Source organism: Moschus berezovskii, chromosome 16 (assembly GCF_049115385.1).
Source record: "Moschus berezovskii isolate FMDL1 chromosome 16, NW_MosBer_1.0, whole genome shotgun sequence".
In the NCBI taxonomy this organism is placed as follows: Eukaryota; Metazoa; Chordata; class Mammalia; order Artiodactyla; family Moschidae; genus Moschus; species Moschus berezovskii.
Genome location: NC_142475.1, coordinates 20,607,080 through 20,620,604, shown reverse-complemented (window position 1 = coordinate 20,620,604; position 13,525 = coordinate 20,607,080). Strand labels below are relative to the sequence as shown.

Sequence of the window (13,525 nt, the reverse complement as noted above, 5' to 3'; positions counted from 1 at the left end):
TAGGCCTGCTTTATGTCATTACAAAAGGTACGTCATCATTGTTTACTTTACATCGTCAAATTTGTATTGTTGAATTGTCGTTATCATTCTTCCCCTGTAACTACTCATAGCCAGTCTCATTCTCTGCAGATAGCTACTATTAACCATATGCAGTGTTTCAGTCTATTCCTTTTATAGCTGTCAATCCTTCTGAATATTTAGAGTAGTCCACAGTATAGATATATCATCATTTATCTAAACATTTCCCTGTTTTTGGATATTGAAATTACTTTCACTTTGCCATCACAGAAGATGCTTCAGTGAACCTCATTGTATGTGTATCTTTGTAAATTTGGAGCCATATTTATATAGAATTTATTTTTAATGGAACTTCTAAGTCAAAGAATAATTGCATTTGAATTTTTATTCAGTTCAGTTTAGTTGCTCAGTCGTGTCCGACTCTTTGCAACCCCATGAACCTCAATATGCCAGGCCTCCCTGTCCATCACCAGCTGCTGGAGTCTACCCAACTCAGTCGTGTCCGACTCTTTGCAACCCCATGAACCTCAATATGCCAGGCCTCCCTGTCCATCACCAGCTGCTGGAGTCTACCCAAACTCATGTCCATTCAGTCAGTGCTGCCATCCAGCCATCTCATCCTCTGTCATCCCCTTCTCCTCTCGCCTTCAATCTTTCCCAGAATCAGGGTCTTTTCCAAGGAGTCAGCTCTTCGCATCAGGTGGCCAGAGTGTTGGAGTTTCAGCTTCAACATTAGTACTTCCAGTGAACACCCAGGACTGATCTCCTTTAGGATGGACTGGTTGGATCTCCTTGCTGTCCAAGGGACTCTCAAGAGTCTTCTCCAACGCCACAGTTCAAAAGCATCAATTCTTCTGCGTTCAGCTTTCTTTATAGTCCAACTCTCACATCCATACATGACCACGGGAAAAACCATAGCCTTGACCTTTATTGACAAAGTAATGTCTTTGCTTTTTAATATACTATCTAGGTTGGTCATAACTTTCCTTCCAAGGAGTAAGCATCTTATTAGATAGTGTTCAACTTCTCTCAAAAAGGCCATGAAAATTTCCCTATAACAAATCATAAAGCTCTTTTAATTCTGAAGGCAAAAAAAGAGGAAAAGCTACCTTGTCTAATTTGTATTTTATTGGTGAGGTTGAAAACTCTTTCAGTGCTTCTTTTTTTATTGAATATTATATATTACAGGTGTGCAATATAGTAATTCACAGTTTTTAGAGGTTATACTCCATTTATAAAATATTTGCTTAATTTCTCATGTTGTATGTATGACATTCTTTTTTTAATTTTATATTGAATATAGTTCATTTACAACACTGTTAGTTTCAAGTGTACAGTAAAGTGATTTAGTTGTATACGTATGCATGTACCTATTCTTTTTCTATATAGGTTATTAAAGAGTACTGAGTAGAGTTCCCTGTGCTGCACCCTTAGGTCCTTCTTGATTATTTATTTTATATATGGTAGTATGTGTATGTTAATCCCATTCTTCTAATTTACCCCTTACCTCACCTTTCCCCTTTGGTAACCACAAGTTTGTTTTCTAAGTCTGTGAGTCTGTTTCTGTTTTGTAAATAAGTTGGTTGGTATCATTTTTCTAGATTCCACATGTGAGCAATATCATATGATATTTGTCTTTGACTTCAGTTAGTATGATAGGTCCATCCATATTGCTGCAAATGGCATAATTTCGTTCTTTTGTATTATTCCATTGTGTGTATGTATATCTGTGTGTGCTCGGTTGCACAGTCATGTCTGACTCTTTGCATGTATATATATATATATCATTATCCATTCATCTGTCATCGGACATTTAAGTTGCTTCTGTGTCTTGACTGTTGTAAATAGTGCTGCAATGAACATTGAGGTGCATTTATCTTTTTGAATGAGAGTTTTCTCCAGATATATGCCAAGGAATGGGATTGCTAGATCCAAAAACTTTCAAGTATAATTAGTCCTCTTTGTTTATTTTTGTTTTTATTTTTATTACTGTAGGAGGTGGATCCAAAAAGATTTTGCTGCAATTTATGTCAAAGATTGTTCTGCCTCTGTTTCCCTCTAAGAGTTTTATAGTACCCATTCTTAAATTTAGGTCTTTAATCCATTTTCAGTTTATTTTGTACACGGTGTTAGCGAATGTTCTAATTCCATTCTTTTGCACGTAGCTATCCAGTTTTTCCAGCACACTTAAGAAGGGACTGTCTTTTCTCCATTGTACATTCTTGCCTCCTTTGTCGCTGATTAATTGGCCGTAAGCGGGTGGGTTTATTTCTGGCCTCTCCATTCTATTCCATTTGACCGTGTGTAATTTTCTGTGAATCAGCAGTTTATGTAATTTGCCCATAAAATTTTTAGGGACTGTTTGTCATTTTCTTATTTGTGAATCCTTTTTTATAAATTAAATATATTACGTTTGTATTACTCTTTTCAATCTCTTCTTGGTTTGTGGAATCTTTCATAAAACAGAAGTTACTTAAAATAAGTGTTATCTTTTAAACTTCCAAAACAGATTTGAATTCTTATTTAAAAAACATAGAATATATATTGTATCACTTAGTTTTTGTTTTACCCTATCAAGTTTTATTAATTTAGAACTTTTGAGAGAAAAGAATGGATGAGATTTTCTACTTTCTATTCTGATGTTGATGTGTGTGTTGGCGGGGATGGTGGCAAGAGAATTTCCAGAAACATTTATTCCGTTCTCTATATTTTCTTTCTTTATCATTGCTCATATTTTTATCCAAGTTTTTATTGAGAGAATACTAAAGGAAATCAATCCTGGGTGTTCATTGGAAGGACTGATGCTAAACTCCCTATACTTTGGCCACCTCATGCTACGAGTTGACTCACTGGAAAAGACTCTGATGCTGGGAGGGATTGGGGGTGGGAGGAGAAGGGGACGACAGAGAATGAGATGGCTGGATGGCATCACCGACTCGATGGACATGAGTTTGGGTGGACTCTGGGAATTGGTGATGGACAGGGAGGCCTGGCGTGCTGTGATTCATGGGGTCGCAAAGAGTCCGACACGACTGAGCGACTGAACTGAACTGAAGCACTTAAAACTTGGATAAATATATGAATGTATTAATTTTAAAATGTCAAATCATGGAAAATAATTTTATCAACAAAAAATTATTTTCTTTTGAATTTACCTCCTTTATATGACCGATTGTGTGACATATGTTTATAATTCAGAGCTAGAACTTTGCTTCCACCTAACTCTGTGTATCCTTTACTGCAGTGAGTGATGGATTGGAATTGAGACCAAAATATAAAGGAATTTTGCATTGCTTGACCACCATTTGGAAACTTGATGGACTACGGGGACTTTACCAAGGAGTAACCCCAAATGTATGGGGTGCAGGTTTATCCTGGGGACTCTACTTTTTCTTGTGAGTAGCTCTGGGAGATTTTACAGTTGTAAATAAAAAGGAATTTTTGTTTTTAATGATTTTAAAAAAAATCAGTTGGTGAAGCAAAATGAATCACTTAAGCAGTTTCTCTGACTTCAAGAGTTAGGAAGTGTAGAATGCCTTATTAGTCTCATTTTCTGTAAGCTTTTATCATTTATCAGAGGCATTTGGTTTGGGGAAAAGTTCTTAATAGGAAGAAGGTAAAAGGATGAGATGGACACTCTTCCAGAAGCCATTTCCGTGAGATGAATCAGGAAGGTGGCTTTCCAAAATACATGTGATTCATACTGAAGTTGAAAGAGCAGAAGTGGACAGATCTTGGAGCCCTGATAAGAACGTGTGTCACAGGACAGCCCTTTGGGAAAAGAAAGTCAAAACCCGTGCATGGCTGAGAGTCTGAGGCGTGTGTCTTCTCATCTCCTGTTTGACCTGCTCCTTCATCTTCATAGCTCATTCGTTCCCTCACTCCTTTGCTGGCATCACCACCTGTTATACCTGCCCGTCGATGCTTACTGAAGGAGCCTCAGGCAGCACCTGTGGCAGCCGCGTTCCAGTTACTGAGTGTTCGTGGGTGAGGAAACAAAGTGCTATCACCCTGCGGTGGAGGAGCGTGTGCTGCCCTGAGCTTGCCTCTGACATTTGAAACTCAATCCATGAATGGGGACGCTTTTGTTTAATAAATGGCATTTTAGGGAAACATCAGTTCAGTTCAGTCGCTCAGTCGTGTCCGACTCTTTGTGACCCCATGAACTGCAGCACGCCAGGCCTCCCGGTCCATCACCACTCCTGGAGTTTACTTAGACTCATGTCCATTTAGTCAGTGATGCCATCCAACCATCTCATCCTCTGTTGTCCCCTTCTCCTCTCGCCTCCAGTCTTTCCCAGAATCAGGGTCTTTTCAAATGAGTCAGCTCTTCATGTCAGGTGGCCAAAGTATTAGAGTTTCAGCTTCAACATCAGTTCTTCCAGTAAACATTCAGGACTGATCTCCTTTAGGATGGACTGGTTGGATCTCCTTGCTGTCCAAGGGTCTCTCTAAAGTCTTCTCCAAAACCACAGTTCAAAAGCATCAATTCTTCTGTGCTCAGCTTTCTAAATAAAGTCTGACACTGTTTGTCCTGGTGCATTTGCCTTTTCCTCTTTTGTGTCCTGTAGTTTACTTGATCTCTTATAATCTTATGGCAGTATCCAAACCAACTTTAAAATGTTTTGTAAGTGAAAGCAAAATAAAAACCAGCCTTAATATTGTTTAAATATTTTTCCTATTTTCAGTTGTAAGGAATGCTTAGATGGGTGACACTGTATGTATAAAATTTATTGTGTTAATAACTTTAGAGTTGTGTGGATTCTTTAAAGAGAGTTTCTAAGGGCAAGCTATGTAAGGTTTAATGTGTTGAAATCATGTTATAATAAAGCAATATACTGGTTTTATGATGAAATGGATTGGTCAGGTTTGGAAAGATTTATTTAGTTGAAGTCGTTTTCCTGGAAGAAGATGGAAATTGGAGTTAGAGAAAAAGGGAGATTGATAAGTCCCTTAACTCAGAAGTATTTTGTGGCTCTCTTCTGCCAAGTAAAGCAGAAATGTCAGTGTTTCATTCAAGTGTGGCTCAACTAACCAGGTCTCCCATCCACTTCCCATCACTGTACTCATGCTCCTGTTTCCCTATTGAAGCTGCACCTGTTTCTCCATTCCTGGCTTAGTGCTGCCTCCTCCACAGAGCCTTCTCTGATCAGTAGTAATTTCTGAATCTCTCATGGTATCATCTGTGTTATCTTTTGTTATGATTAGCAGTTGGGTGTGTGATGAAAATATTTTACATATGTATTGCCAGCCTTCCATATTTGGGGTGGAGATGGTGTAGTGTTAGAGTAAACCCATTATTTGAGAAAGGTCTTATTTTGTAGTTGGATTATGCATTGACTTCTACTTTTGGGATATTGTTAAATTACCCACAGTTTAAAATAGCATTTCCTGCTTTGTGACCCCCTTTCAAATATTTAGCCAAGTGTTTTTGTTTCATTCTTCCAGTTACAATGCCATCAAGTCATATAAGACAGAAGGCAGAGCTGAACGGTTAGAGGCAACAGAGTATCTCATCTCAGCTGCTGAAGCTGGTAAGGCTGTGTGTTAAATATAAAACATCAGCTTCCAACTTGGTTTTCACTTTTGTTCTTTATTTGCCTTTTTTCCTGTGAACATCTCAGTTTAAATATGCTCCTCTAACTATGCTCACCAGTTATCACATGAAATTTCTTAGAAGGTGGGTATACTGATGGATTACCCTGAGTAGATTTCAAGAATTGTACTTATCACAAAGGATATAACATTTAGAGTGCTTATGACTCTGATTTAAGATGATTTGAGGTAGTGTTCTTCAATTAAAGTATGATTTCAGTCTTCAAATTAAACAATTTAGTAGCCTTGTTTAATTGCCTCATGTATGTATAATATTCAGACTTATGGTGGTGCTCAGGGGTTGTATCTACAACTGTAAGATGTGGTCCCTTAGGCACAGTGTTAATGAATGGGTAGGCATAGTTTTTGGTGGTCTTAAAACAAAGTAGGACTTATAAGTCCTGCTTTGATACCTTGTTATCTTGGTTCTTTTGGGGGGGCATTGGCCGGGGAGGGGGGACATCATGTCACACCACACAGTTTGTGAGCACCTAGTTCCCCCACCAGGTGTAAAAGCGCTGAGTCCTAATCACTGGACCACCAGGAAATTTCCCCACCCTGGTTTCTTAATGTTTCCTGAATTTTAAAAATTTTAGATTTATTTTTTAATTGAAGGATAATTGCTTTACAGAATTTTGTTGGTTTCTGCCAAACCTCACCATGAATCAGCCATTGGTATACGTAGGTCCCCTCCCTCTTGAACCTCCCTCCCTTGTTTACTGATTGGTTTTTAGAAGGCAAGAATTATCTTGCTCATTTTTGAATACCTACCTAACTGCTGTCAGAGACCTGACTCACATAGGACTCAATATTTGTTGAATAAAGGACTACTTAGGAAATGCATCAAATGAGAAACTAAACCAGATTATTTATTTATTTATAAACTTGTCACTCTCTGTAAAGAATGTAAATATTCCTTTTGTCTTTATGTAGTTATTTAATTTTTGCGGGATAGTGGCTACTTTGAGTGGGTTTGAGGAAGGCTGTGATAAAGTTGAGGTGGGTATATGTGTCACATGCACAGTCAGCTGAGATGTTGGTTTCCTGGTCCTTTTCCCCAGTCTTCAGTCCCTCTAGCTTGCACTGTGTCCTCCTCTTAAGCGTCTGTATCTCTTCATCAGCATCTGCTTCCCAGGACCTCCATCTGTTCTCCACACCTTGTTTAGGAGCCAGGACTTCTTGCTGTCCTCACACCTTTCAAAGGCAGTGTTTTACATTTTGCCTCCTTTTAAATTTACTTCTTACTAACCACATGGAGGACTTTTTAAGACCACCAAAAACTGTATCTACCCATTCGTTAATCCTGGGTCTGTGCTTCAGAGACCACATCTTACAGTTAGTTGTAGGTACCACCCCCAAGTACCCCCCCATTCTTTATATAAACAGACTGTTCTTAATTCAGATTGTCAGAAGTGAGAAAGTACCTGTATGCTGAGTAATAATAATATTTAAATCTGATTTCAGGAGCCATGACCCTCTGCATCACCAACCCACTATGGGTAACAAAAACTCGCCTTATGTTACAGTACGATGGTGTTGTTAATGCTTCTCAGCGGCAGTATAAAGGAATGTTTGATACGCTTGTGAAAATATATAAGTATGAAGGTGTGCGTGGATTGTATAAGGTAATAAATTATCATCAACATATTTCTAATAGCTGACAATTGTAATTACCCTTGGCTCTGTTGTCTGAGTTCTGAATGACCTGTAGTCAGTCCTGAAAAGAAGCCAAATTTGGGCAAAGAACAATTTATGAAAACTGAAATCTGCATTGAAATTGTACTTTAAACCATTTGTCCTCATTACCAAAAGTAGTATCATGACACTGGTAGGTGAGAAGCACTGTCTAAAATTTTGAATAACCATTTCTCTAAGTCACACATTGAGGTCACCCATTCCTTACTCCCCTCCCCATAAGCTGTGGTCTTTGGGAACTTGCTTAGTTTAGCTTTTTTTTCTTTATTTACCTTTTTTAGGGATTTATTCCTGGGCTGTTTGGAACATCACATGGTGCCCTTCAGTTTATGGCATATGAATTATTAAAGTTGAAATACAACCAACATATCAATAGATTACCAGAAGCACAATTGGTAAGATGAATTTGAAAAAAATAATTGATATTTACTTTTATGTGCATTTAATAGATGGAAATTTTATCATGTTTAGTAGTATTGCTATGATGGTGAGTACCAACTCGGCCACTAATTTAATTTATAGCTAAACACTTTATAGGCTAATGACACATAAATGTTAATAGAACAGATAAATGTTAAAAACAGAGTTTGTGTGAAGAGAGGAAACTGATTTTCACTTATGGATCCACTTCAGTGTTTTCCCATCTTTATTTTTAAAGAAATTCCATCTAAAAAAAAATGTCTTATATTGTCATTTTAGAGCACAGTGGAATATATATCGGTTGCAGCACTATCCAAAATATTTGCTGTGGCAGCAACATACCCTTACCAGGTTATAAGAGCTCGTCTGCAAGATCAGCACATGTTTTACAATGGTGTATTGGATGTAATGACAAAGACATGGAGGTAAGAGCACATGTATGTTAGAATGGCTCTTAGGAGGTACCTTACAAATCTTAATCCAACTGACATTAGTTTTATAGCAAGGACCATGTCTGTGGTGAACACATGGCTGATGGCTCCTTCCTGAATATATCCCATTTACTGCATGAGACTTGACTTCGTTTGTAAAATTTGAATTTCTGTGTTGACAGAGTTGTTTATAAAAATCAAATGAGATATGTGAAAGTGCTTTGACAAATTAAATTTTAGGTGTTGTAAACTATTTGAATAGCATTGAGCAAAGGGAGTCATAAAAAACCTAATTTAGTATAATTAAGAAGGCCCCACATCTCTACTGGTATCAGGACTTTTGCAAATAACTTGTTTCTGTATGTGGAAGAGATGCTTGTTCTTTGGTATGGGAATCCTTAAACTGTTATAGGTAGATATCGCCATATTTCTTTTTGATTCTAAAAGGTCAGAACAGAATATTCAGCATTTCAATTCAGTTCACTTCAGTAAATCTGTATTGAGAACCTAAGTGAAAAGTTTCAAGGCCGTATTCCAGCTCTAGGCATGAAGGAAATAAAGTTTTATTTTTGTGTGTGCTATATTTAGTATTGTCTAGCACTTATTTATGAAATGTTTAATGCTTGTGTTAGATCAGTTAATACTCCTACATGTTCATACATTTAAAGGCATCTGGAAGATGGTTATGATTAAAGTGCTTTTTAGTTCATTTTGAGGTGTCCCTGCCCTCTCTTCCTTATTCCCACAAAAGGCATGTAAGCCCTACGAATGATTCATAAACTGTTATTTTAGGAAATTGAAAACATGAACTCAGATCCCAGTGAGGTTTGAATGCTGGCTCTGTGCCCTGTCTGCTAAACTTTTGTGTCTTCAGACTAGTTCTGTAGGAAATTAAGCGTGTGTGTGTGTGTGTGTGTATATATATATATATTTTTTTTTTCTCTCTCTCTCTCTCTCTAAAGGAAAGAAGGCATCAGTGGATTTTACAAAGGGATTGCCCCCAATTTGATTAGAGTGACTCCAGCCTGCTGTATTACCTTTGTGGTATATGAAAATGTCTCACATTTTTTACTTGGCCTTAGAAAAGACGACATAAACTAAGAGAAGATAATTCCAGTACATCTGCCCAAAGCAGCAACATAAAACTCAGAAGATTCCTGCACAGCAACATGGCTCGTAATCAGACTTGGTCTGTAATCATTAGAAGTCATAGAACGGCTCAGTCTTCACCGTGTTTTTCTGCTTTTGCCTTCCCCATGGGTATGGGACTTGGCTACCTCTCCCTGAAATGGCTGCCAGCAACACAACAGTAAAATTGACACCAAGTGGAGAATTTCGCAAATTTTCTCCGTTTCATTGTCCAAGTAGAAGCTGATTTGCAGCATTTGCTGGATGGATTTGAAGAATGCGCTGCTTTTTCTGAACTCATTTGCCTGGATTGGCTTTAAAAATCAAGCTCTGTGCAATAGCAAGAAAATGGCCTCTTAAAAGATGTCATTGATATTTGAAGAGTAAATTAAACATTAAGGATTTACTGGAAAAGATATTGCCCAAATCCTGACCATTTTTGAATTGGGAAAGTTTGGTGGGGAAAAAAAAAATCCTCCATAAATGTGCTTTAGTTTTAATTCAGCTGGAATGCAATTGAAATTTGAAAAATTCAAGAAGTTATATACTTCTTTTACTTTGAGATATATCGGACATATGTTGTCATCCCATCACTACTTTTTTCCCAGAGGCTGGTTTCATAATTTAAAATGTAATCCTGGATCCCACTATTATTTTTTGGCATAGATACTTACTGTCTTTTTTATTTATAAAAACAAAATCCAGCAGTATCAGCCCTTATTTAGCCTTCCTGACCATAATCAGTAGCTAATAGGTAACCTTATATAGATACTAGATGACTGAGGATATATTTGTTAACAAACTGAAAATGAAAAGTTTTAACTTTTCACTTCAGATTTCAGAATATGTGGTTTCAGATCCCAATAATTGATCAATCTACATTGGTTGCTCAAAGTCAGGTTTAAATACAGATTACTCTAAAGGCCATTCTTGATTTTACTTTTGAGTTATTGTAATTGTCTATAAATATAAAGTCTTCTGGCTCAAAAGGATGCCAGAATGATCCTAATGTCAACAAATATACCCTCAATCATCTAGTATCTATATAAGGTGATCTATTAGCTATTCCAGTAAGTAATTTTTATTTACATTTGAATGCTTTTTTGCACTACCATCTACTTGTTGTAAATAAAATATTGTGGTTTTCAAAGCCATATTTAAATGGTTCTTGGAAAAGAGGTCTATTTTTTATATTTTAAAAATGGCTTTGTTTTAAAAATAAAGATGAAATGATCAGTATTTAGTTGTATTTACTTTGTTATATGCAGAGGAATGCATTATAAATGTGATATATTTTCCTACTTTTGAATTAAACTATAATTCATATAAAATCCTGATAGTAGTCCCAATATGGAAAGACAGGTTGGGTTGGCATTTAGAATTTTATTAGAGGTAGTGTCATTTGAATGCCTCCTGTGTACCCCTAAATTAATAAGGCATAATTCCTGTTCTGTAAGGGCATACAGACTTGCAGGACGAATCAGCATTAAATAACTACAGCCCTAGATTAAGAACATGGAAGATTTCTACAAACTCTGCAAGAGTTCTGAGAATTCATTCCACTCGAACAATGGTTACTGCACCCCTTACTGCTCTGTCCCATCCATGTATGCTACCATGAGCTACACAACATTCCTGCCTTTAGGGAATTCTTATTTTTGTGAATGACCAAAATTTGCATAATGTAACTTCAGATATTAGATGCTAGAAGTAACTAAGGGATAGTGGGATAGTGTTGCTATGTCACGTAGGATGGTTGAGGTCGGGAAAAGTCTGTTTGAGGAGGTAGTATTTGAAACATTGACATACGTGAGGAAGCAAGTCACTGTGATATGTCAATGTATGAAAATGAGTCAATCTAAGAAATGGAAACTGTTATTTGAGTCAAATTTGAGGATTAAACTCAGGAGGAGCATATCAGAAAGCTCTGAGAAATAAAGTAAAGGCACAGTTTTAGAAGCTTGTTGAGACAGAGATGTTCCTTAAGTGATGTATTATTGACAGTTTATACAATCCAGATCTAAACATCATCATGTCCCCTTACAAGATCAAGAAGGAATGTTATCTTTTAAGGAGCTGTCTTGCTGATGCTAAGAGAATGTTTCTCTTTATGGTTGAGCAGGTATTTCTGCTGATGAGGAAGTTTGGTGGATGTATAATGCACATACATAATGCACAGTAGTGGGAACAGAGGCTACCAAAGGGCAGAGAAAAAATTGTTTAAATTTTTCTTGTCTTGTCATAAAACAGGAAATTTAATGATCAGTGGGGGGAAACTGCGAAGTAATCTTTCACTAGAAAGTATTAGGTGATCAACTGTTTGGTCACTCAAAACCAGGGTCACTGCTTGCTTGTCCTAGGGTCTATCATGTCCTTCCATGTCAAGTTCTAATCGCCCAATTCCTTTCCAGGGAACTGAACTAGCAGGATGTTTGGCAAGGACTGACATTCAATTCTAAGTTGTCCTGTAAGACTTTTAAGCCCACTTTCCTCACATGTGTGTCATGTATATCCATGATTTTATAGAGAACTGCAGACATGATCTAGAATTTCAAGTTATTTAGGCATTATCTTAGTACAAGTAGGTGACACAGCTTGAAAGTCAGGAAAATATCAACTTATAAGTTCCAGAAACTAAATTGATAGTGGTAGCAATATCATTAGCAAAGATTTAAGCCAAAATCCTCCTGAATCAAATCATTTTCCTAGTATTTTCCCTAAACTTGAAGTAAGAAGGTTGTTCAGAGCAAAAATTTGACACTTCATGGGTCATAAGATGAGTTAACAAGAGGGTATCACTTAGTGGTATTGGTGGTAACTTTAGGTTGCACAGTGCTAGAATTAATTTTAAAATGTTTAGGGACCATCTTGAAGAAGAGAAATCCATCAAGGCAACCTGGGAGTACTGGATGTAGTTAATTTTCCACAAACCCAGCACTTGAATTGATATTTGAAATTTGCATGTGGTTGAGCCCAAGAAATACATTTGGCTCATTAGCAAAATTGTGAGCAATTGTCAGAGTAGTCAGTATACAGGCCTGCTCTGACATTTTGGGTTAGCGTCTACTTCAGATATCTTCTCAACCTGGTCTGGTAGTGCTGGTCTTAATCTAAGTCAAGTGTTGGAAACAGGAGTTGCAGTTCATTCAGCAGAGACCTGATAAGGTCCCTTCAAAAGTGGCCAAGTCCTTTGTCTTTTCCAGTATGCATAATCTCCTGGTTGCAGGTCATGGTGAATATTGATTTCTTCCAAAGTTAGATTACTGTGATAAACTTTGGAAACAGGGTCTTTTAGTGACTAAACTTTACAAGGCGTTATCTGGAAAGTGAATCTTAGTAAATACAGACCTCAATTAACTAGAATTCAGTGTTCACTGAAACTTTTTTTTCTAAAGGTACCCTCATTTCTACCAAATATAGCCAAATTGAAACTAACTTGTTCACAAAATAAGTCTGGCTAATTGACTAGGGAGACTTCTAAATTGGCTATGCTGGAACCTTTCATGAAGACTCTGAGCTTTAAAAATCTCAAGGTTAGGAAAGCCGTTCCAAAGGTGTGTCAGCAGAAATATTTCAGACAAAAATTATAACCATACTCAGTTCACCCAGTCCTATGTGACTAATCCTTGACCTTTATTTTCTGTTAACAGTTATATGAAGCCATCCAGTTTTATTAGAATTCTTTCTTACCCAGTTCAGCAGTATGATCTGAATATTAATCAGAAATCTGTACTTGTCAAGAAGTACTATGTGAATTTTCTTTAAGGATGAAACATTTTTTTGCAAAAAGCAAAGTACAACGATAACTGTCTATAAATGACAAAAAACTTTAAAAGTCAAGGTTAAAGATCTGATTATAATGCAATTGAAAAACTTGGTTACTGCTGTGACATACAACAATTTAAGATAATTACTAAAATGACTGAGAGTCATTTACTAGGACCTATCAGAATTTTAGGAATTCCATATGATTTCTAGAGTATGTCTATTAATGTAAGGTAGTTAGAATAGGAAAAAGGAATCCAAAATGGTGGTGGCTAAAAGACAAAGGGAAAAGCCTGTGAAAATAGAACAAATAAAGGTCCAAGGGCCGGAGTGAGGACCTCCCGTGAAACAAACAGCCCTCCTGGCTAGCCCAATTTACATAGGGCGGGCTCAGGGGGAGGAGAAAAAACATATAAAAAGAGGAGCCAAAATTGAGGGGGGCGGGGGGTTGCTTCTCTTCGCATCTTTTGGGT

The 13,525-nt window shown here is 37.1% G+C and overlaps 1 protein-coding gene across 1 annotated transcript in view; it reads left to right on the top strand.

Annotated features, from left to right (window-relative positions):
• SLC25A32 (solute carrier family 25 member 32) overlaps nucleotides 1–10,526 on the top strand; it is a 28,503-nt gene extending 17,977 nt beyond the window's left edge. The window contains exons 2-7 of the mRNA XM_055431933.2: nucleotides 3,263–3,413; nucleotides 5,467–5,552; nucleotides 7,078–7,238; nucleotides 7,590–7,703; nucleotides 8,008–8,153; nucleotides 9,122–10,526. Of these exons, the coding sequence (XP_055287908.2) occupies nucleotides 3,263–3,413; nucleotides 5,467–5,552; nucleotides 7,078–7,238; nucleotides 7,590–7,703; nucleotides 8,008–8,153; nucleotides 9,122–9,260 (797 nt within the window). The 3' untranslated portion in view covers nucleotides 9,261–10,526. The remainder of the gene's footprint in view (nucleotides 1–3,262; nucleotides 3,414–5,466; nucleotides 5,553–7,077; nucleotides 7,239–7,589; nucleotides 7,704–8,007; nucleotides 8,154–9,121) is intronic.
• The last annotated feature ends 2,999 nt before the right edge of the window (nucleotides 10,527–13,525 follow it).